Source organism: Bos mutus, chromosome 22, assembly GCF_027580195.1.
Source record: "Bos mutus isolate GX-2022 chromosome 22, NWIPB_WYAK_1.1, whole genome shotgun sequence".
Classification (NCBI taxonomy): domain Eukaryota; kingdom Metazoa; phylum Chordata; class Mammalia; order Artiodactyla; family Bovidae; genus Bos; species Bos mutus.
Window position 1 is genome coordinate 12,693,013 of NC_091638.1, and position 22,765 is coordinate 12,715,777.

Consider the following 22,765-nt stretch of genomic DNA (forward strand, 5'->3'; position numbering starts at 1 on the left):
GGGCTGATCTGTAACCACTACCCAAAACTTAACCCTGGCCTCATTGTTTCCTCTTGCCCCAGTGCTCTCTGGCTACTCCCTTAATCACTGTTATGTCGCGGCTATTTGTGGGGGCTGCCTCAAATTCCCAGCAGGACACTATTCAAAACAAACGCACCCAACAAAACACAGCCTGTGCTGAACACCTACTGTGTGCCTGTTCCAGCCTATCGGACAGCTGAGGTAGATCAGACACAGTGAGTGCCAGGTGTGATGGAAACAGGTAAATGAGCCGAGTACAGTGGAGTGTCTGTTGCTTGAGAGCCTTTGCCCTGCTCCTGCCCCCGCGGCAGTGCTGGTTTGCCTCCTGGTGCTCAGCCAGCAGCCTTGCCTGTCCAGAGCGACCCAGATTTGCTCAGGGGGACCTGAGATGCCCTTCTTAGACAGCTAGCTCTGAGATGAGAGCTTGGAGGCTTGCTGTGAATTGGCCTGAGACCTGGCACATCGGGCTCTGGGTTGCTCACGCAGAGTTTCCTGGTTTCCCTAGGCCATGGACCTCCAGTCTCGGATCCTGAAGCGTGTTCCCCTGGAGCGACCGGAAATGATCCCCTCCCAGAAGCAACTGGCAGCCTCCATCTGCATCCAGTTTGGGGAATACTACCTGGCAGAGAAGGAGTATGCCAAGGCAGTGCAGTCTTATAAAGATGCCCTCTCCTACACGCCTATTAACAATAAGGTGGGGTCCTTGGAGTGAGATCCTTGTCCTTGCCTTGGGACACAAAGCCTTGCAGAGCTCCCTGACTATGGACGGAAGCTGTTTCCTTCTCTGTGGTTCCCTGCAAGGGGCACAGACCCCTGGTGTAGGCAGGCCTGCAGATCCCAGGGCCCTCACCCACTGCAGCCCTCGGTGGCAAGTGTAGCATTTTCAGGTCCCCCTTGCAGGGGGGGAGAGGACACGTTGGCTGCTAGGGGCTTTTCTGGGCATAAAGCCCAGACTAAGCTTCCAAGGAGGTTTAGGGTCATGTGAGAGGCATGGCTCCAGGTGGGAAATGGTGGCTGGAGTTCACTCGAGAGGAGATGAAGAGCTTAGTGACAGACCCATTCATGTATTTAATGTGTTCTCATTTAACAGATTCCCAATATGTGCAAGCCAGGTACTGGGCCAGGGCTTGGAGACGCAGTGGGGCAAGACAAGGTCCCTGCCCCGGGCACTGGGTACACACAAGTACATAGGCAGTTCTAATAGCATGTGATACCCACAGGGGGGTCAGGACACTTGCGAACTCAGATGAGGGGTACTGTCCCGGAGCCTGGGGCGCAGAGGGCTTCCCAGAGGAGATGAGGTCAGAGCCGAAGCCGAAGGATCAATATGCGCTCAGTGGGCCCTGCCTCTCAGCGGTCAGTTAGAAAAAGTCATGACGATATAGTACTGGGTGGGAGAGGGGGAGAGCCAGAGACATCATCCCAGGGGGTCAAAGACATGCTTTCATGCTTTGAAGGCAGAGCTGACAGAATGTGGGCGTGCGAGGATGAGGCCTGGGTGCCCAAGCTTTCCCGTGATGCGCATTGGTTGCTCACTGTCTCGGGGCCTGTCCAGGTGGTGCTGGAGCTGGCGAGGCTCTACCTGCTGCAGGGACACCTGGACCTGTGTGAGCAGCACTGTGCCGACCTCCTGCAGACTGAGAAGAACCACGAGGCAGCCTCCGTGGTGAGAGGCTGTGGGCCCGGGGCCCCACGACCACAGGGCGGGCTGCTGGGCCGTGGGGCAGCAGGGGACTCAGCACAGGATCCGTCACCCAGGACGGGAGGGGTGGGCTGGCAGCAGGGGGCAGCAGCGACCTCCCTCCTGGGCCACATCCGAGGGGAGAGGGTGAGGCTGATTCACTCCAGGGGAAACCACACCCGCTGGTAAAGGCCAGGCGAGGACAGTTCCTGGGGCTTCGGGAAGTGTGAGGAAACAGCCCTCCCCAGTCCTACCCCTCTCTGCCCTGTCACCCAGACCACCTCCAGGGCTGTCTCCAGCAGAGGTGGGTAGCCCCCATTCCACCCTGCTGCCCACATCTGGCAGTTCTCAGACATGGGTGGAGGGGCTGGCTCCACGGTGTCCACCCTCGGCTTTTCCTGCCTCCTTCCCTCCTCACCCCCACCGCTCTCCCCAGGCTGTCCCATCCTCTGTGGGACCTTCTCCCAGTGCCCAGAGATGCTCCCTAGGAAGTTCTCTCCTACCTTCCCTCCTTCCCTGTCCCCGCTTCCCACCACAGCCTCCCCACCGCGCCCATGCAAGCTGCTATCCCAGCATCATGTGAATTCAATAGGTGATGGCTGACCTGATGTTTAGAAGACAGAAATACGAGGCTGCCATCAACCTCTACCACCAAGTCCTGGAGAAAGCACCAGGTAACTAACTGGCTGCATCACGCCTGCCCACCATGACTGCTGCTGGCAGTTCCCATCCAGCAAGGTCTGCTCTCGCCCAGAAGGGTGGGCCCTCTCCCCTCCTTCCTGACCGGGCAGAGGAAGCCCCTTCCTCTCTGATTGTTCCCAGAGAGGCAGGAAACTGATAAAGTCCCAGTGGAACGTGCCGGCCCTTTCCCAGTCCAAGGGGCCAGTTCCTGGTCTCAGGCAGGGCAGTGCTTGGTCCTGCCTGTCTGTCCCCAAAACCCAGACACTGTGGCTCAACCTAAGTTCGCCTTGGGAGGTCACAGCCTCCTGGAGGTGGCTAGAAATTCTCCCCTGACATGTAGCTCTCTTCCCACTCACTGTAGCATAAAACCGCCCTGTCTTGCTGGGGAAGGGGCCAGACATGAATAAGAGGCTTAGGCTTGAGCTCCAGCCAGGCCCATGTCAGGCCCAGCAGATCACAGCTATTAGGAATGCAGGTCTTGGAGCCAGACCTTCTAGGTCTGAATTCTGGTCTTCCACTTACCTGATGTGTAACCTTTGGCAGATTACTCAAAGTCTTTGTGCCTCAGCCTTCTCATCTATGAAATGGGAGCAGTAAGAGTGACCACTTCATGGTGTCTCAGTGGAGCCGCTGGGATGCCCACGTTCAGCCCAGTCCACCGGTGTCTCCTGGTCCTCTCTGCTTCCCCTACCTGATTCAGCTACTGGTTAGCACAGCCTGGAGGTTTCTGCTCTCTTATTTTAGACAATTTTCCTGTATTGAACAAACTAATCGATCTGCTACGAAGAAGTGGCAAACTTGAGGACGCCCCTGCCGTCTTTGAATTGGCCGAGAAGATGTCCAGCCGGGTGCCTTTGGAGCCAGGGTTCAACTTCTGCAGAGGCATCTACTGCTGGTGGGTTGGGGGATGTCTTGGCAGGCGTGTCTAGGTGTGTTTAGTCACTCAGTCGTGTCTGACTCTTTGCAACACTGTGGACTGTAGCCCACGAGGCTCCTCTGTCCCTGTGATTCTCCAGCAAGAATACTGGAGTGGGTTGCCATTCCCTTCTCCAGGGGATCTTCCTGACCCAGGGATCAAACCCAGGTCTGCTGCACTGCAGGCAGATTTTCTACCATCTGAACCACTAGAGTGTAGGAGGCTCTCCCCAACAGACGTGCTGGGCTTTGCCAGGGAAGCCGAAGCTCAGCTTCCACATCGGGAAGTGGGGAGACCAGAGATCCTGCCCTTGCTTTGCGCAGATTCTCGGAGTGACCCCCGAGTGTTCCTGTTCTCCCCGGGCCTCAGCGTCCTTATCTGATTCTCGGGGTTACTCTTCTCTGCTGCAGGCACATAGGACAGCCCAACGAAGCCCTGAAGTTCCTAAACAAAGCACGCAAGGACACTGCTTGGGGCCAGAGTGCCACCTACCACATGGTGCAGATCTGTCTGAACCCAGACAACGAGATCATGGGCGGAGAGGCTTTCGAGAACCTGGTGACCGAGAGCAAGTGAGGGCCCAGCTGGCTGGGGGTGGGGAGGGAAGGCAGGGAAAGCCCTCGGCCTCTGGATTGAGGTCTGGCGAGGGCCTCGTGGGCAGACCAGGCCAGCGCCCTCCTGCTCAGTCCCAGTGCCCGCAGCTTCAGCAGCAGGAAGGAGTTGGAGCAACATGGTGTGCGCACCGCCGAGAAGCTGCTGCGGGAGTTCTACCCACACTCGGCCAGGGGCCATACCCAGCTGCGGCTGCTGCAGAGCCTGTGCCTGCTGGCGACCAGGGAGAAGGCCAACGTGGAAGTGGCGCTGAGCACCTTCGTTGAGATGGCCCGGCTGAGGTGTGCTGGCTCCCGGGATGGGCGGGCGGGTGGGCGGCATGTCGAGGCGGAGGGCTGGGCGCCAAGATGCCTGCTTCCCGCCTGCACAGAAGGACAGCGTCCCCGCCCTGCTGGCCATGGCGCAGGCCTGCTCCCTGCTGAAGCAGGTCCCCAAGGCACGCACGCAGCTGAAGCGCCTGGCCAAGGCCCCGTGGGCACTGGCTGAGGCCGATGACCTGGAGAGGAGCTGGCTCCTGCTGGCCGATATCTATTGCCAGGGCGGCAAGTTTGACCTGGCCTCGGAGCTGCTGCAGCGCTGCGTGAAATACAACAAGGCGAGGGGTGCACCGCCGTCGGGGCTGTTGCAGGGGGTGGTGTGTGTGTGAGAGGCACTGGGGCTCTGTGGGCAGAGATGCAGGGATAGCAATGAGATGAGAAGAGGCAGGACAGGAGGGGTCCCGTGAACCACAGAGCAGGACAGGAAAGCAAGGCAAGAGGAAGCGAACAGGGTCCAGCCACCTGCAACAGGGACGCAGAATGGGGAGAAGAGATGAGAAGGGCTCAGGAAATGGAAGGGTGGCATGTAAGGAGGGTTTGGTTGGGTCAGGGGGGAGGGCCTTGGGAGGTCAGAGCGGGAGGGCTGTGAGGGCAGGGGTCATTCCAGTATAGGAATAGCTGAGAAGAGGGCACCCAGTTCACCCTCTTGTCAAGGCGGGAGGTACTGCGGAGTCCCTGAGTGGTCTGGGTTACTGCACCCCCTGCCCAGCCCTTGCCCCTGCCGGGTCCCGCGCTGCTCTGACCGGCTTTCCCTGCAGTCCTGCTGTAAGGCCTACGAGTACATGGGCTTCATCATGGAAAGGGAGCAGTCATACAAGGACGCGGCCGCCAACTACGAGCTGGCCTGGAAGTACAGCCATCACACCAACCCTGCCATCGGTACAGTCGTCGGGCAGGCACGCGTGCATGGAGGAGGGGCCAGGGCCGGGGACCACCCTCCCGACCCCATATCACAGGGCCTGTGATCTGTTTGTGGTGGGGAACCAGAGGGGTTCTCGGGTTATCAGAGTGCCACCCACTGTCTTTATCCTCCCTACATCTGGACAGGCTTCAGGCTCGCTTTCAACTACTTGAAAGACAAGAGATTCGTGGAAGCCATTGAAGTCTGCCATGATGTAAGCTCCTGACAGTGGTGGGATGGGGCGGAGGGTGGGGGGTTGGTGCAGTGGCACGGGGCCCTGTCTGGTGTCTCATACCCTTTCTTTCTCTGTCCCAGGTCCTCAGGGAGCACCCCAACTACCCTAAAATCAGAGAAGAAATTCTGGAAAAGGCCCAAGGGTCTCTGAGGCCCTAGCTGTGGTCAGTGGGAACCAGGGAGGGTGGAAACTCTCAACCTACAGAAGTTTCATGGAGGGGGGGTGGGGAAGTGGGTCAGTGGAGAAGAGAGTCAGAAAATAACCTATTCTTCCCCATTTCTGTGTGTGTGTGTGGTTGATTTGAATCAAGCCTAATCTGGTCTAAAGGACATCCCAAAGCTTTAGGTTTTTAAGGTGCAAGGAGCAGTTTGACTCTGAGGAAGAAAGATGTCAACCAGCTTAGCTTCCCCTGGGTTCACCGGGCAACTTCTAATGGACCCCACTTTTATCCCACACACTCAAGGGCCAAAAGGGAACAAAGAGGTGGTTCAAAAAATACCCTACAGCTCCTTTAATATTTTTCGGTCAGCCCATACCAGCCTCCCCTCTCCTCTGTGGTCCCCAGAGTCCTGAATTACAGAAGCAACGGCTCCTCCCTACCAAGCCGCCCACTGGCAGGGGGCCCACACAGGCCCCCTCTGTCCATACATTCTGCCTCCTCCTCCTCAAGGCTTCAGCAGGCCTCTGCTGGTCCTTACCAGTTTGGGAGTTTGTGATAGACCTCATCACTCTTGCTTCGGGCAGGAAAAATACATCCCAAGAAAAACTAGCTCTGCGCTTCAGCTTCAGTAAAAGACAGTGGCCAACTAATTCATCTTCCAGGAACCCTTCAACACCCAAGGGCACAAAAGCAGGGGTCTCTTTGTAGATGAATAATGTTAACTGTAACTGACAAGGGGGTGACAGAGGTCACCTTTGCTGTGCTCCCAGTACCTCTCTTCCTGTTTTTCAGGATGGCAGTAATGGGCCAGGCTCACCGCAGGGGAAGGAGCTCTGAACTGGGAGTCAGGAGGCCTAGAATCTCCCTGTGTGACCTTTCCCTCTGGGTATGTGTCCCCATCTGTGGCAGGAAATTAGACTAGATCTCTGTGTTCTCAAATTACAGTACAAATCCCTGCCAACGATATACAGCAAACATCTGAAAGTTTCATAACTATGTGTTTAAATATCATCCTTATATAATAGAGAAAAATAGCACACAAACTCATGAATTTGTGAGTGCTGTTACATAGAATACTTCTCACTTTTAAGCATATTGATATAATTGATAAAAAGTAAAATAATTCATGGGCTTCCCTGGTGGCTCAGTGGTAAAGAATCCACCTGCCAATGCAGGAGACACAGGTTCAATCCCTGGGTCGGGAAGATCCCCTGGAGGAGGAAATGGCAACCCACTACAGTATTCTTGCCTGGGAAATCCCATGGACAGTGAAGTCTGATAGGATACAGTCCATAAGGTTGCAAAGAGTCGGACCTGACTGAGTGACTAAACAACAAAATATACTTAGTATGAGTAGAACTCAGATAGGGCAGAGTTTTCAAGTTGTCCAGTGACTAAGGTTTGGGAGCAGTGAACAGGTTAGGGTCCCTTCTAGAACAGTATGTTATAAAAACAAGGCTCGAAGTCATGAGGGATGACTTAGGCTGTCATCCCTCATGACTTCGAGCCTTGTTTTTATAACATACTGATGATCACGTGCATGGCCTTTTGGTATGAGTCAATGATCTGGAACATCTTCCCCAGGTTACCACCATCATTCCTATGGGAAGCCAGCTGCCTTTATTATGATCTGTTTTACAAGCTAGTTTCTAGGGGTGGATTATGTTGAGAGGTACCCCTGTGGCCCTAGCTGGGGAGTGGGCGGCTTAGTCCAACCATGGGCTGTGGCCATGGGATAGGAACCTGCAGGAGCTTCGAACCAGAGTATTGGAGCTGTGGGGAGCTGCCACCCAGACCCCCAGGCTGGCCCAAGCACAGCCTCAGCACCCTTGGAGAGACCCAGGTTTTGGATCACGCACACTGGAGCAATCACAAGCGTGTCGGGCTTCCAGGGTACACAAGGCAATGTAATGAACTAGGGTACTCCACCCTGAGATGCCTCAGACCTGGCTGTCCCTGCCTAAGCTGGTTCTGGGGACAGGCGGCCCCACTGCAGGCCAGACTCCAAACCATGAGTTCTGTAATGGCCACTCCACTGACGATAGGACTGCGTGACCATGTCCACACATCCTGAGGCAAGAGATACATACCTAGAGGGTCACAGAACTGGCAGAAGAGAATAAAACCTACAGAAGGAGAGGTAGACACTTGAAAACAGAATGGAAAGTCACAGATATGCACCAGAGGCCTGCAAGTTCAGGCGCTCCCGTGAGTGCCGGTTTATGTATGAACTGAACAAGCTTGTGAGGTGAGTAACGTTATTATTTAGACAGTTTGGGAGACATCCAGGCACACAGACAGGAAGTAATTTGCATAAGTCACCTCACTAGTTAGTGTAACAGCAGGGTTTCAAACCCCGGCATTCAGGGTCCATACTCTTAACTGTAAACCATAGAGAGGAAATAGGGGGAGCCCAACACAGGCCAGAGGCAGAGGATGAGAGCAAGAAAAAGGAAACCAGGTCAGGCCTCTTGGGTGCCCCCTCCCAGCGCTTATGTTGTTGTTCAGTCCGTAAGTCGTGTCCACCTCTCTGTGGCCCCATGGACTGCAGCACGCCAGGCTCCTCTGTCCAGCACTTGTATAAATCATCATTATTCCTAGAGCTGAGGTCAGCCTTGCTCCTCCAGCCCCCAGACTGGGGCTCCTTGGGGCAGGGCGCAGCCTGCTCGTCTGGCCTTTGGCCCGGGCTCCCAGGGACAGGTCAGACAGGTCTGGCTGGTGCAGATGAACGTTTTGCAGCTTCCGGTGCTCAAGCCCCTGGGGACCTCTGCCACTCAGTCCTACACAGGGCCTGCGCCGGCCACATCCCACTGCCCGCCCTCACCTCGAGGGGATGACTTCACCCTCAGGGCCTGGGCACAGCCCGGTGTGGGTGTGTCTGTCCCAAGCAGACAGCCCGGTCCCAAAAGACTGCTCTGCTGCTGCTCCCCACCACCACCCAGGTGACCCCTCAGACGGGTTCATCTGCCTGGCCAGCCTCTTCTAGCTGGCTTTCCGTCTCTGAGTTGACTGGCTGGCCTGGAAAGAGGGCCTGTGTCCCCCATATCTATCCCCGATGCAGCCTCCATGTCCATACTGCCCTGCAGGGCCTGTCTCCCCCTCCCTCTCCCACCTCACCACCTCCTGTGTACCTGTGCTCCAAGCTCCACAAATGCAGACCACGCTGTTAAAAATAGAGCCTCTTTATTGGTACCTATAAGCTCAGGTACAAGGTGTTCCCACAAGCTCGCAGGCTGGCAAGGCCTGCTGGGCAGGAGGGCAGGCCCAGAGCCTGGGCTTCTTGGCACAGACACAGAGGAAAAATGAATAAATTATAGTTCTAATACTCAGAGACAATACAGAAATTATGATACAAAATCCAACATCAGCAAACAAAGGGCAGGAAAGCCATAAGGAGCCCCCTTCGCCCCTGGCCAACTGGCCTTAGGGTGCGGGCAGGTGGACCAGGCTGGGGTGCAGTGCCCGGAAAGCCCTGAGTGGTCCAGGGCCTACTGTGGGCCCTGAGGCAGCCCCTTAACCCTCTCTGGGCCTCCTGCTTCCCCCTCCTACATTTACAGCCTTGGAATAAAAGCTGCGGCCTTTGCGGGGGTAGAGGGAGAGATGGGCAGAGGACAGGAAGGAGCGGGGATGTGTGGAGCAGAAGACGGTTTTGGTCACGGTTGGTCAGCCCGGCCCAGCCCCGCCCAGCCCCTGCCCCTACTCGCTCAGCCATCCAGAGCAGGGCTGCTGCACGTTAGACAGAGGGTGGAAACCCATGCCTGGTCTACACCGAAGCCCCAGCAAGGGCAGGGTTGCAGGACTATCAGGCAAAGGGACTTTGCAGGTGGCGGAGAGGGTCCTGTGTCCCACCCCCGACACCAGCATTGCTCGCCAGCCACCTAGTCTCCAAATAAATTATGGGAAATAAATTATAGTCTTCACAGTCCAGAGGATCCAGTCACCCATGAGTCTAGGGCTCAGGGTGGCAGAAGAAACCATAAGAGGTGGCTGATGTCAGCCTCAGGTGGCTGTCTTCGGGCTTAGGAACATCATACAAGATGGACAAGGAGTCTGCAAAGCTCTAGGGAAGCCACACTTCTTCTCACTCCTGGCATGTGCCATGGATGTAGAAGAGAAGGTGTGGGCATAGGGGGGCCGGGCAACGGAAAGGGGAAGCGCCCCCCTCTCCCCACTTCAGCATAGAAAGTTACAAAAATAAATAAATCAATCCAGAGTGTTGCATGAAAATTAGTAGGAGTGCCCACATGGGAGCCAGCCAACGGGGGACCATTACATACAGACCTTGGGGAGCCCCCAAATTACAACAAAGCAGCAACAGGGTTCTTGGGGCCAGGAAAAGGCACCCTAACCCTCACACAGGCACAGGTTCCACCAGCGACGCCGGGGTGGTGTCCTCAAACAACTGGCCATCCACAAAGGGAGCCAGGGCCTCGGCAGCGGGCTCAGTCAAGCCCATGATGGACTCCAGGAAGCAAGTGCTGGTATCCGCAGGGGGAGAGAAGGCAGGCAAGGTGAAGTGGGGCACCTCGAGGTGGTCCAGGCTATCAGACACCTTCCGGGAGGTGTAGTGGGGCCCCAGACTATAGTCTGGCAGGGCCTGGAGCAGCTCGAAGGAGTCGCAGGAGGACAAGCTGAGGTCCACTGAGCTGCTCTGGCCGGCGTCCGTGCTGGCTGGCACCAAGGGGCCAGGGAAGCTGCCCTCGCCCAAGCCTTCAAGGCCGCTATTGAGGAAGCAGCTGGCATCCAGGTTGGCATTTTCATCCAGGATGCCTGACGTGAGGCTGGAACTGGAATAGCTGTGGGTCCAGCTGGCCAGGCCAGTGAGGTCACCAGTACCAAAGATGTCAGCTGGGTGGAAGCAGCTGAGATTGTCCAGGCCGCCCACACCCCCATCCTCCTCCTCTTCCTCGTGTCCACCTAGTTCAGAGTCACTGAAGCTCAGGATACGAGCCAGGCCATCATCATCCACGCCAGGCTGGAAGCCAGGGCCGGGCAGGGCCAGGCGGGCAGGGCCATCCAGGGCCTCGCTGGTGCCTGAGGCTGTGGATGAATCGGTCATGTCGCTGCTGCAGCTGTTGTCTCCCAGTTCGCTGCTCACAGGGGGCTTGGCTAGGGGGAACGCAGAGGCCAAGACCTGCTCGCCGGGGCTGGGAGTGCCACCCTGGGCTGGGGCCTCCAGCTCCCCAAGGCTCTCGGCCCCCTGCTCCAGCTGCAGGCGGGTGAGTGTGTGAATGAAATGGGTCTGAACTCGAGCCTGATTAAATTCCACACGGCCCTTCGGATTCTCACAGCCCTCCCTGCAGCAACCACAGGGGAACGCTGTGTGATCCATCTGTAAAGCAAAACAGAGGTTCCAGTGAAGATCCGGTGGAGCCCGGAGAAGTCCCCGACCCAGGCTTGCCTTCCCAGCCCCGCCGAGCCCCAGTACCTGGCACTTGATGCCCGCCAGGCTGCAGCTGCAGGTCTCGGGATCACAGACTCTGTCGCAGCGACAGCCACAGTCCTCCCGGGACTGGCGCAGGGCCTGCAGCTCTCGCTTCTCCTCTCGGTCGATCCTCCGCACACCAGAGGCCCGCAGCAGAGCCCGTCGCTTCCGGGCCGGGAAGGGCTGGAGGAAGGTCATTTCCTCCAGCCGGCCGCCTGCCACGGCCAGCGCCAAGTCCTCCTCCACAGAGGCGTCATCGATGGCGTCCACAGTGAGCGGCAGGCCGGCCTCCGTCTTGGGCACCCCAGTCTCCGAGAGCTGTGTCCAGGGAATGAGGAGGGACGTGAGAGGCTGACATGACCCCAGAGCTTCGGTCACTTAATAAATGCCCCCGAGTATTTATTCTGGGCTGGGCATTGTGGATGCCGTAGTGAATGGGACAGCCAAGAACACGCCCTCAGGGCATTCAGAAAGACGGTTCCTATTTGCCTTATTCCCCACTTCATGGACAAACCCCTTCCCCGAGACACACAGATACACTGATGCCCCTATGGCCCATCTACTCCCCATCCCCAGTAAGGTCAGGCAGATTGAGGTACCACGCCCACTGGCCCTGCAATAGGAGCCCTTCTATACCCATCTGCCTAGAGAAAATCTGCAGCAGACTCTCATCAAATCAGTCAGCCCCATGGGCCTCCCAAATACAGAAGAAGCAATATGGCAACCACCATGACCCTTATCCCCCCCAAGGCTAGGACTTTAGAGCAGCCCGAGGGCGAAGGCCACGGAGAGGGTCTCCCCACCTTCCATCTCAGTGCCTCCAGCTTCTCCTCCTTCAAGCGTAGGCGCAGCTTCTCTTGCCGTGCCCGGGCTTGCTCCTGGGTAAACTCAGCCAGGGAGAAGCGGCGGCAGGCACTGTGGCGGGAGGCCATACCCAGGGTGCAGCCGCCACGGCTGGGCACGCTGGTGAAGCCCTGGCACCGCGGGAAGTAGAAGACGGTGATGCCATCAAAGGCTACTCGGCCTCGGCGCTTCCGGGGAGCCCGCTTCAGAATGGACAGGGCTAGAAGACAGGCAGGGGAGGGGCAGACGTTAGTTCTCCATGAAGCAGGGCCTAACCCCCGGGAAGTGATGCTGAACCATCTCTGCTCACAACCCTCCCACCCCACCCAGAAGAGAAATGGATCTGAGTTTAGGCCAGCCTGGCTGACACTGGTGCTGGTGAGAGTCCAACATCACCCTGTGTCGACACTGGCTCATTGTTATTTAGGAGTCCAAATGAGAGCATGTGTTAAGATTAAACGTCTTTCCCGTCTTTAGAAGCCATTTACAGGTCCCCTTCGTTGTTTTCTAAAGTTCTTTTCTTGGGGGTGTGGGGGTTGCTGTGCTGCAAGGCATGCAGGATCTTAGTCCCAGACAGGGACTGAACGTGTGCCCCTGCAGTGGGAGCTCAGTTTTTACCACTGGACCACCACCGAAGTCCCTCTATAGTTCTTAAAGTACTGATTTGTAGGAGCTTTGTATATATGTTAGACATTAATCACCGTGAACTGTGAACTTCCTGATGTTCAAGCTGGTTTTAGAAAAGGCAGAGGAACCAGAGATCAAATTGCCAACATCCGCTGGATCATGGAAAAAGCAAGAGAGTTCCAGAAAAACATCTATTTCTGCTTTATTGACTATGCCAAAGCCTTTGACTGTGTGGATCACAATAAACTATGGGAAATTCTGAAAGAGATGGGAATACCAGACCACCTGATCTGCCTCTTGAGAAATCTGTATGCAGGTCAGGAAGCAACAGTTAGAACTGGACATGGAACAACAGACTGGTTCCAAATAGGAAAAGGAGTACGTCAAGGCTGTATATTGTCACCCTACTTATTTAACTCATATGCAGAGTACATCATGAGAAACACTGGACTGGAAGAAGCATAAGCTGGAATCAAGATTGCTGGGAGAAATATCAATAACCTCAGATATGCAGATGACACCACCCTTATGGCAGAAAGTGAAGAGGAACTAAAAAGCCTCTTGATGAAAGTGAAAGAAGAGAGTGAAAAAGTTGGCTTAAAGCTCAACATTCAAGAAAACGAAGATCATGGCATCCGGTCCCATCACTTCATGGGAAATAGACGGGGAAACAGTGTCAGACTTTATTTTTCTGGGCTCCAAAATCACTGCAGATGGTGACTGCAGCCATGAAATTAAAAGACGCTTACTCCTTGGAAGGAAAGTTATGACCAATCTAGATAGCATATTCAAAAGCAGAGACATTACTTTGCCAACAAAGGTCCGTCTAGTCATGCTATGGTTTTTCCTGTGGTCATGTATGGATGTTAAGAGTTGGACTGTGAAGAAGGCTGAGCGCCGAAGAATTGATGCTTTTGAACTGTGGTGTTGGAGAAGACTCTTGAGAGTCCCTTGGACTGCAAGGAGATCCAAGCAGTCCATTCTGAAGGAGATCAGCCCTGGGATTTCTTTGGAAGGAATGATGCTAAAGCTGAAACTCCAGTACTTCGGCCACCTCATACGAAGAGTTGACTCACTGGAAAAGACTCTGATGCTGGGAGGGATTGTGGGCAGGAGGAGAAGGGGATGGCAGAGGATGAGATGGCTGGATGGCATCACTGACTCGGACGTGAGTCTGAGTGAACTCCGGGAGTTGGTGATGGACAGGGAGGCCTGGCGTGCTGCGATTCATGTGGTCGCAAAGAGTCAGACAGGACTGAGCGACTGAACTGAACTGAACTGAACCAGTCTAACCTATCTGTACAAATATTTTAGTTATTTTTGCTTGTGGGGTTTTACAAAATAATTTCTATGGTTTATGAAATCAAAAGTATATTAAGCTTTTCCCTTATCACTTCTGCATTTTGCAACAAGCTCAGAAAGGTCTACTACTGTTTATAAGTTATTAAGTATGTCAGTTAGTAAGCAATGTATTGGCATATTCGATACATATATTTGTATACTACTGATTTTATTAGTTTGAACCATAAGAAGTTACCATCAAACCTTGGCGATGCTATATATTTAGACTTAAATATTAATTTTGTACCCAGCTATCTGAGGGAATTTCCTCCTAATAGGTTTTCTATATACCTGTTCTTGAATTTATCATGTAGTCGACCACCTGCAAATCATGGCCTTTTGCCTGTTCTAATCTAGTGTATTTAATTCTCATTTTCTTTACTAACTGAATTGGCTAGCACTTCCTGAATGATGTTAACAAACGGTGGTGACAGACAGTGCCCCCAGCTGGTTCCTGACTTAGTGGGGCTGTTTCCATTGTTTCCTCGTCAATCCTAATACATGGTTTTGGGTTGAAACATGTATTTTTTATCATTTAGGGCAGAATTTACTTATTCTTATCATACTAAGGGTTTTTTCTAGAAGGAATATTGTTGTTGTAGTTGTTGTTCAGTCACTAAGCCGTGTCCAGCTCTTTGCGACTCCATGGACTGCAATACGCCAAGCTTCCCTGTCCTTCTCTATCTCCTGGAGTTTGCTCAAATTCATGTCCACTGACTCAGTGATGCTATCTAACCATCTCATCCTCTGCTATCCTCTTCTCCTTTTGCCAGAAGGAATATTACATGTTATCAAACAGCAGCTCTCATATTTTTCCTCCTCTGACACAGTCATTTGGTAAATTTATATGATTAGATTTTACAGTATTAAAGCATCCTTGTATTTCTACAGTAAACCCATAGTACTTGAGTCAGTTAATGTACTATTAGACTGTATCTGCTAAAAACTATACTTTTTCACGTATAGTGTACAGCTCTGCATATAGTCCATAAATAGACATATCTGTGGTGTTCAGACATCACGGTGGGGTCATCAGAGAAGAAATGTCTCCATGTGCTCCTTGGTGTTGAGGGGGTGCAATAATGACAAATAAGGTGGAGAAACACTCTAGGGCCTCTTTGTCAGTTTGAAATCAGAATCATGTAAACTTAAAAAACAAACTGGGGAAAAAACCTTCTCACTGCATTCAAGCAAAGCCAAACAGCATTTTGCCAGGTGAGGGACCGGCCTGACAGGCCCCGCAGCACAGAAGCATGGGGTGTGGGACTTGGGCAGGGCAGCTGCTAGAGGACAGGGAGCCAGTTGGGAGAAACGAAACTGGAACTGAGGGGCAGAGCTGGGCGGGAAGGCCCTGGGGCCACCAAGGAGCCCTGCCCTGAACGTGATGACTCCAAGCTGGAGAGTCCCAAGGTCAAAGGTGAATGCCGCTGGAGCCGGCATTCCCGAGTGACCTCTGTAGGACAGGAAGTGGATGAGCTGGGGAGCAGGCAGGGAAGCTGAAGCCGGGGGGCACACAACCTCCAGAGGCCGGGACGACTTCATCAGGGCCGCCCCCAATTTCATCTTGAGGAAGGAGAGAGGGGTGCGATGGGGTACCCAGGGCAGAGAGACTCACGAGTGAAACTTCGGGGGCCACAGAAGTCACGGTCAGGCAAGGGCAGCTGATCCCAAGGGCTCTCCTCATCCGAGTCCCAGGCCGGGGAAACCGAGGAGCTGGGGGAGCAGGAAGGGGAGTGGTGGCCCGAGGAGGACAAGGAGGAGGACGAGCAGAGCGAGGACGAGTCCTCATCCAGCTGGTCAAACTTCCGCTTCAGCAGCCCGGTCATGGTGGCAAGGGTGCTCTGGGGCCTGGGCACAGCCAGCCTGGAATGAGAACGGGAGAGCTCTAGGTGCAGGCCTGAGGGCAGGAGGTGGGCACCCAGGCCCAGTCATCGCCTCTCCCACCACCCCCCCAAGGATGCCCAGGACTCCAGGAGGCTGCCTTGCACTGGATGGAGCCCTGAGGTTCAAACCCTCACCCTGGCGCTTGCAGACTTGCACCAACGAAGTTTTCCCCTTTACTACCTACTGTAACCCACCTACGCACACACACACACCAGACCAACAGATGGGCCGACAGACCTCAGCCTGGCCTCGCTCATTCCCCCGCAGGAATCCCGGGGGCTGACTCACTGGCTGGGTGATTCACACGGCTGCATCTGTGTGCCTTTGTGTGTGTGAGGCCGGGTGCATGCCGACAGCCTGCACAGCCCTTGTACAGTGGCTGCTTCCCCCTCCTCCCTCCCAGCACACCCACAGACACGCCGCCCTGCACACACTGGTGACAGGCCCTCACTCAGGGCCAGGCCGACCAGGGCACTCCAGGGAACAGGCTGGCTTGGACACCACCCCTGATTTCCAACACACAACTTTCCTGTGATGGAGCTGCTCAGACTTTCCCTTAGAAACCCCCGCCCACAGGAGAAGTCCCCTACCTCCAGGCCTGACTGTGGGACCAGAGCCACCTGGGCTTCGTGGCTCTTTAATATCTCCTGTTTGATCTTCAAAATTCACCTTCTTCTTGCCTTCCACTCCAATTTCTAACCCTGTTTGAATTAACTTTCAAAGGAAAGTATACTCTGCCCTTAAAAAACAAAAACCCTCTTGGAGTGCAACTGACCGGCCACGCTGAGGTTCCATGCTCCTCCTGTCTGCAGTCGGGTGACCTGGAGCACCCCAGGACACACCGCTGGCTGTGTCTCCCCTTTAAGGGTCTCAGCCCTCCTCAGTAGAGCAACCAGAGATTCTCACAGCCTGGCTGGCCTCACGTGAGGGAAGGGGACTTGGGGTTTCTCCTGACAGCCTCTCCCACTGTTTGAGAATCCCCAAAGGACTTGGTCCTTAGGGCTGAGCCCAGATACCCAGTGAGCACTCAGGGCTGGGCCCCAGGAGGCCACCAGGAGGAAGGGGAAACGGCAGCGCAGAGGCCCCAGTGCTGGGAGCCCCTCCCCCACCGCAGCACAGGAAACGACAGCGAACAGGAAAAGCCAACCAGAAGGCTGGCAATCTCCCCTGCTCAGGTGTCCTTTCGAAACACCCCTTGGCCTAGCCTCCCACGAAGTCCCTGGATCCCAGACTTAGGCAGTGTGCTGTCAAACCAACTTACTGGGTAAAATTCATCCCAGGGACAGCCTCTCCTCACAGGCACCAGAGCAGCAAGAGAAGCTCCGCGACTTGCCAACCCAAGCTCCGCGACTTGCCAACCCTCCAACAATGCTGAGCCCAGGGGAAGAGGACGCACAGGTGTTTCCGGGGGCTTCTCAGCAGATAGTTTCTCAGGCCTGGCACCCCCCCACCTCTCCCAGGGTCAAACCACAAACAAAAACAACCCAGCTCTCAGCTGACCTGAAGACTCTCCCAGGAGATGGGGGAACTCATGGCCCAGAGGTAGATGCATGTGTGCACGCGCGCACGCACGCACGCACGCGCACACACACACACACGCATGCTAGCGCACGCGCAGAACCCAGAGGCACCCAGACACAGAAACACACACGACAAACCACACCCAAGGATCTTGTCCTTACCACAATCCCACTGTGAGATCCCATCTCTTCCCCAACTCCAGATGCTGCCTAAAGGGTGCTGAATGTCTTCCTAGTCACACACCTAAGCCAAAGACTCCCTCAAACCAAATGCTCACTTGGTCTCTGCCTGGCCACCCCTTAGAAACATAAAATTCTGCAGGCCCCATATCGAACCCCTTGTCTCTGTTCCCCACCTCCCCATGCCATCTGTTCCTCTTCCTGTGTTCCCTATCTTAGTAACAGCACTGCCACCCACCCAGTTACTCAAGCCAGAAACCTGCAGTCATCCTCAACTCCTTCCTGTCGCCCTCCATCCACATCCAGTCACCCAGTCCTGTAAGTACACATTAGCTCATTCAATCCACACAAGGCCAGGCACCGACATGGCAGGTATCACAGAGGCTGCCCAGCAGAGTGTGAAGAGAACCTCGGCTCCAGAACCATACTGCTCACATTTGAACCCTGGAGTGGCTATCAGTTGGCTGGGTGATGTTGGGCAAGTTCCTTAACTTCTCTGGGTTTTCAATTTGTCTTACAACCGAATAGGGTTGGGACGTTTACGTGAATCAATCCATGTCAGGTTCTTAGAACAGTGGTAAATGCTTGCTGAATGTGTCATTCTACACCGAGGGGGGAAAAAAAAAAAACGAGCTCCTGGATACACACGACACAGATGGTTCTCACTGATAGCATGGTGAGTGACAGAAGCCAGAAACAAGATTACATGTGAATGAAGTTGAAGAAAAGGCAAACCCAATCGGTGATGATACAAGTCAGAATCGTGATTACCCAGGGGGTGGAAAAGGGCATGTACTGGAGACAGTCATGAGGGAATTTTCCCAGGGCCGGGAGGGGGTAGTAGTGTCTGGAAGTGTTCTGTGTTGTCTGGGTGGCGGTTCCACTAAAACATCTCACTGCACACCTAAGATTCATCTACTGTGTGCATTTTACACACGTCACCTTCAATTCTGAAAGTCTGTTACCCTTACGTCTCTGTCCCACTGATACTGTCCCCCGTCTCCTGCCCTCTCCTTGCAGCCACTCTTTACCCTGGAGCTAGAATGATCTTATTAAACCAAGTGTCTGCCCACCATCTCCATGCAGAGAATCATTCCCTAAGGGGCGCCCCCTTAGGATCAAGTCCGCAATTCCAAGAGGCTGAAGTATGCCTAGCCCCCAGACTCATGCAAGACTCTTCCCAACCCCCTCACTTTATACTCCAGCTGAACTTGCAGTTGCCCTAACAGGCATGACCTTCTCACTCCTGGCCTTTGCACAAGTTGGAACCCAGCCTCAATCCCCTTAAGAAGTCATCTCCCAGAGGGCCTCCCTGACACCCTTCCTCCTCCCCACTACATGCCTCTCTGGGCCTCCGTGAACCATGGGATTCCCCCATCAAGGCCCTTATGGCTCCTTCCCGTGACCACCTCACTGCTCATCTCCCTCGTGCAGGGCTGAAGGCCTCTCTGCTAGTCGGCACTGTGCCTGTGCCTGGAATAGTCTGGCACAGAGAAGGCTCCTGAGGACCATCGGAGGTAGGCAGGCTGGCACTGCAGTATACACAGAGGGACGATTTAGGCACATGAGGTTTCTGGGGTCCACTGGTCAGTGTGCCCTCCTCCTGCTAGGGTCACAGTTAGTTGGGGCAGGGATGAGGGCGGACATGCCCATCCCCCAGCCTGCGGGTTTGAGCAAGAATAGCACCCAGGAGGGGGTAGCTCCGAGGGCAGGAAAAGGAAGCTCCTGCTGCCAGCAAGTGCCAACACAGGCATCTCAGGAGGTTCCCCAATAGTAAACAAGTAGAAAGAGTGTTAGGGAAGCCCGTTCAAGCCAGACACCGTGGCTCTGTCTCAGGGATGTCTATAGAACGGGAGCTTAAGGGGAGAGGGTTGTAAACTCCAGGGACGCAGACGGGGACACTGGGGAGCCATAGCCATGACGCACCTCCTAGTGAGGAGCACCTAGCAAAATCTGCAGACCTGGAAATGGGGACTCACGTCCTCCCTGACCCGGGGTGGCGGTGAGGAGGAGCCCCTGGATCTTGTGCTCGGGCGCCCCACCTGAGAATCCAAAGGCTGAGAGAGACAGAGGCAGATGAGACCAAAAGACTCAGCCAGAGACAAGGAGAGGCCAAGTCAGAAAAGGAATGAAAGATAGTGGAAGAGTCCAAGAAAAGTGTCAGACAGTGAGTCAGAGGGTGGGGGAGGGGCCCTCCACAGCTACCCAGGAATCAAGATCCCTACCGACCGTGGCACTGTTCCCAGGGTGAGCACAGCCCCCTCCGAGGGTCCTGGAGGAAGGAAAAGCAATTCCCAGGAGCTGGCCCAGACAGAAATACCACACCCCCAAGGAGCCCCGGAGACAGACCCTGAATCAAAGAGAACCAGGCTTCTTCCGGGATCTGCCTGGGCCCTGAGAATCAGGCCCTCCCTGCCGTCACCACTCACAGGAGCTGACAGTCCAGGACTGGGGGGTGGGGGGTGGGGGCGGTGCCTCCCTCCCTCCTCGCCACAATTATCTACACACTCAGGCCACACTGTGTGAACTGAGGGAAGGCCACCTCACCCTGGATACCAAGCAAACAAAGGCTGTTTAAGGGGCGGGAATCCCCAGGCTTCTGAAAAGTCACACCAACTCCTCTTCGACCTCAGCAGTCCCAATGCTCCAGTCCCAAGTCAGAGCTGGTATTGGAAAGGGGCACCTTCAGCTGCCTCCACCCTCTGTCAGGAATCTGAAGAATGTGTCTTTTAACCTCAGAGCCCCAGGCCTTGGCCAGCTCTCCCCAATACTTGGGGTCACATGACCCCAGGCCCCCAGGAAGTACTTCCTGGGAGAAGGGGAGGACACCTTTGAGCACCTCACACCCCCATGGGTATTGGCTAGAAGAACAGCCACGGCAGCCCAGAGAGGGCAAGCAGAAGGCCCGTACATCCCCACCCCTCCCAACCCATCCCCCAGGGGGAGGGGACAGTTCCTCAGCCTTGGCCTCCAGGGCCTGGCACTGGGGAGGCAGCGCCAAATGTTTGCTGGCTACACGAGGCAACTGCTCCTGCAGAAGGGGAATTGCACCTGACAGAGACTGCATCCTCCACCTAAGCAAGGCCCCCTTCACTGCCATTCATCCATTCATTCTTTCAACAAATATTTATTGAGTGCCTATGACATACCAAGCACTGTGTCATGCGCTGGGAATACAGGGAGCAAGACACAGACAATACTGCCCTCCTGGAAGCTTTGAGTTTACTAGGGAATAGAAAAATGAGTTATGAATCCTGTTGAGTGCTGGAATGGAGGCCAGGAAGGGGTACAGCTCGGAGTGAAAACAGGTCTCTCGGAGGAAAAGGTAGGATGGAGTAAAAGTTCCAGAGAGAGGGGGGCATAGGAACCCTGAGGGACTTGAGGAGCAAGAGGCAAAGAGATGGAGGGGAAGGGGCTACCTGGGAGGGGACTTTGGGAGCCAGGGCTGACAGGGCAGACTTTAGCCTAAGGGCACAGGAAGCCACTGAAGGGTTGAAGTAGGGAGTGACAATAGCAGATTTGCATTTTAAAAAGATGGCTCAGCACGGGACAGGAGGGGGTGGGACAGGAGGGGGTGGATAGGAGGGGGTGGGACAGGAGGGGGTGGGACAGGAGGGGGTGGACAGGAGGGGGTGTGACGGGTTGGACGGAGCTGCCAGAGGTGGGTTAGAGATGACAAGCCAAAGGCTTAGGAGAAAGGGGAAGGGAACCTGGTGACTTCTGGAGGTGGGGACAAAAAGGGCAGTGATGTTGAGGATTTGGGGTAAGGGATGAGTTCTGCTTGAGAGGGCTGTGAGACATCTGAGTGGAGGTGTCGGGTGGGCAGGGGAGCCAGGGAAGGACCCTCTGTGTCAGGAGTGTGGGCTGTGTGTGTGACGCGCTGGGGAGCCGGAGTGACTAAGTGTGTGACGGCTGCCGTGGTGTGGGCATCTCAACAGTGTCCTGCCATTGGAAGGGGCCCCGGGGAGGGGAAACTGAGGACCGGGAGGAAGCAGGTGCTGGGGAGGGAGACTTGAGTGGGAGAAGCCTACGTGTGCCCGAGGGTGCCCGCGGCTAGCTGCGCCCGTGACTCACAGCGGTGGCCTCTGCGTGTGACGGTGACTGACGAACAGGTGAGCGTACGACACAATCCCTCCTCCTCCCCTCCCCGCCTGCCGGGGTCCGTGACTCACGGAGCCTCATTCCTCGATCATCCCTCCAACTCCCTCCCTGACGGGCGCCGGGCACTCGCCGCAGCCCTGGCACCCGCCCCCGGGGGGAGCCCGAGGAGGAAGGCGACAAATGTCACCTGCTCCGGCCACGCGAGGAACTTCTGAAAAGTTCTCAGGCAACTGGGTCAAAAGGGAACTCACCCGCGGACGCGCGCCCGCCGCCACCCCGCCACCCGCGCGCAACCCCGGCTCGGCCGCCACCCGCCCGGCGGTCGGGGCGCCGGGACCTCCTGGGGTCCCGGCGACGGGGCGGGGGGAGGGCAGCAGAAAACCTGCGACTGTCGTCTCCCGGGCTCCGGACTCCGGCCGCGGCGCGCCGTCCGGGACCGGGCTGTCCCCGCGCCGGTGCCCTCTCAAAGTGGCGAGGGAGAAACGTCAGGGGCTGGGGGCAGTGCCCTCCATGCGGGACGCCCCCTCCCCAAAGTCCTGTCCCACCGGCCCGGAGCCCCCGGTACTGACCTGAGGTCCGGACGCTGGGCAAGGGCAACTCCGCGACCCACGTCCCGGTCGGGAACGCCCCCTGCGCCGCGACCCCGCGCTCGCTCGCTCTCTCGCTAGCTCCCTCGGAGGGCAGCACTCGGCCCAGCTGCCCCTCGCTCTGCGCGTCCGGCAGCGGCGGCGGCGGCGGGAGACTGGCTGAGCCCGGCCCCGCCCGCCGCTCCGCCCTCCTCGTCAGTGGAAAACTCCGGGACTCACGGCGCTGACGCACGCCGGGCCTCCCGCCCGCCGCCCCGCCCCGCCCCTCCCCGCCCCTCCCCGCCCCGCCTCAGAGGCCCCGCCCCTCCCCGCTCCAGCCCGAGCCGGCGCAGCGGTCGCCTGCCTCCCTGCGGACTCTGACCCTGAGCCGGCGCCGCGGACGCTCTCGGCCCCCAGCCCCCTCCGCTGCCCTCCTCCCGGCCCTCTCCGGCGAAGGTTCCGAGAGTCGCCGACGCTCCCCGCCGGCGGAGCAGGATCGGGAAGGTCCATACCTTTCCCTACGGCCCCCGTTTACAGATCGGTAGACTGAGGCCCAGAATGGCGCGCAGCGTCTGTCAGGCCACCGGGCGGTGGCATAGCCCAGGGCCCTTACACGCCTTGACCCCAACCTCGCCCGAGGCAGTTGACTGTAATCCCGTCAAAAGTTCCTTCCTCACCCTCCTTCCTACCACCTCCCCCTACCCCCGCTCCCCGCAGATCCGCCTGAAAAGTATAATCTGGAGAAGAACCAGAG

The 22,765-nt window shown here is 56.1% G+C and overlaps 2 protein-coding genes across 5 annotated transcripts in view; one reads left to right on the forward strand and one right to left on the reverse strand.

The window, feature by feature from the left end:
* The window catches only part of TTC21A (tetratricopeptide repeat domain 21A), a 35,342-nt gene extending 28,887 nt beyond the window's left edge, over positions 1-6,455 (forward strand). For 3 of the 4 annotated variants that reach the window (XR_011461875.1, XR_011461877.1, XR_011461876.1), the window contains 7 exons: positions 527-715; positions 1,577-1,687; positions 2,295-2,376; positions 3,128-3,278; positions 3,710-3,871; positions 3,986-4,506; positions 4,987-5,105. Coding sequence is in view for 1 of the 4 variants with exons in the window: in XM_070359159.1 (XP_070215260.1) it covers positions 527-715; positions 1,577-1,687; positions 2,295-2,376; positions 3,128-3,278; positions 3,710-3,871; positions 4,001-4,194; positions 4,259-4,506; positions 4,987-5,107; positions 5,276-5,343; positions 5,445-5,522 (1,404 nt within the window). In the remaining 3 variants the exon portion in view is untranslated. Of the gene's footprint in view, positions 1-526; positions 716-1,576; positions 1,688-2,294; positions 2,377-3,127; positions 3,279-3,709; positions 3,872-3,985; positions 4,507-4,986; positions 5,108-5,275; positions 5,344-5,444; positions 5,528-6,316 lie in introns of those variants that run through there. The other variant, XM_070359159.1, reaches the window with a different exon arrangement.
* Positions 6,456-8,690: 2,235 nt separating this feature from the next.
* On the reverse strand, positions 8,691-22,201 carry CSRNP1 (cysteine and serine rich nuclear protein 1). The gene is made up of 5 exons (XM_070359161.1): positions 22,015-22,201; positions 15,376-15,623; positions 11,753-12,012; positions 10,953-11,267; positions 8,691-10,856 (listed from the first exon to the last, which is right to left on the reverse strand). The coding sequence occupies exons 2-5, from the start codon at positions 15,584-15,586 to the stop codon at positions 9,876-9,878; spliced, it is 1,767 nt and encodes a 588-aa protein (XP_070215262.1). The 5' UTR covers positions 15,587-15,623; positions 22,015-22,201; the 3' UTR covers positions 8,691-9,875.
* Between the last annotated feature and the right edge of the window lie 564 nt (positions 22,202-22,765).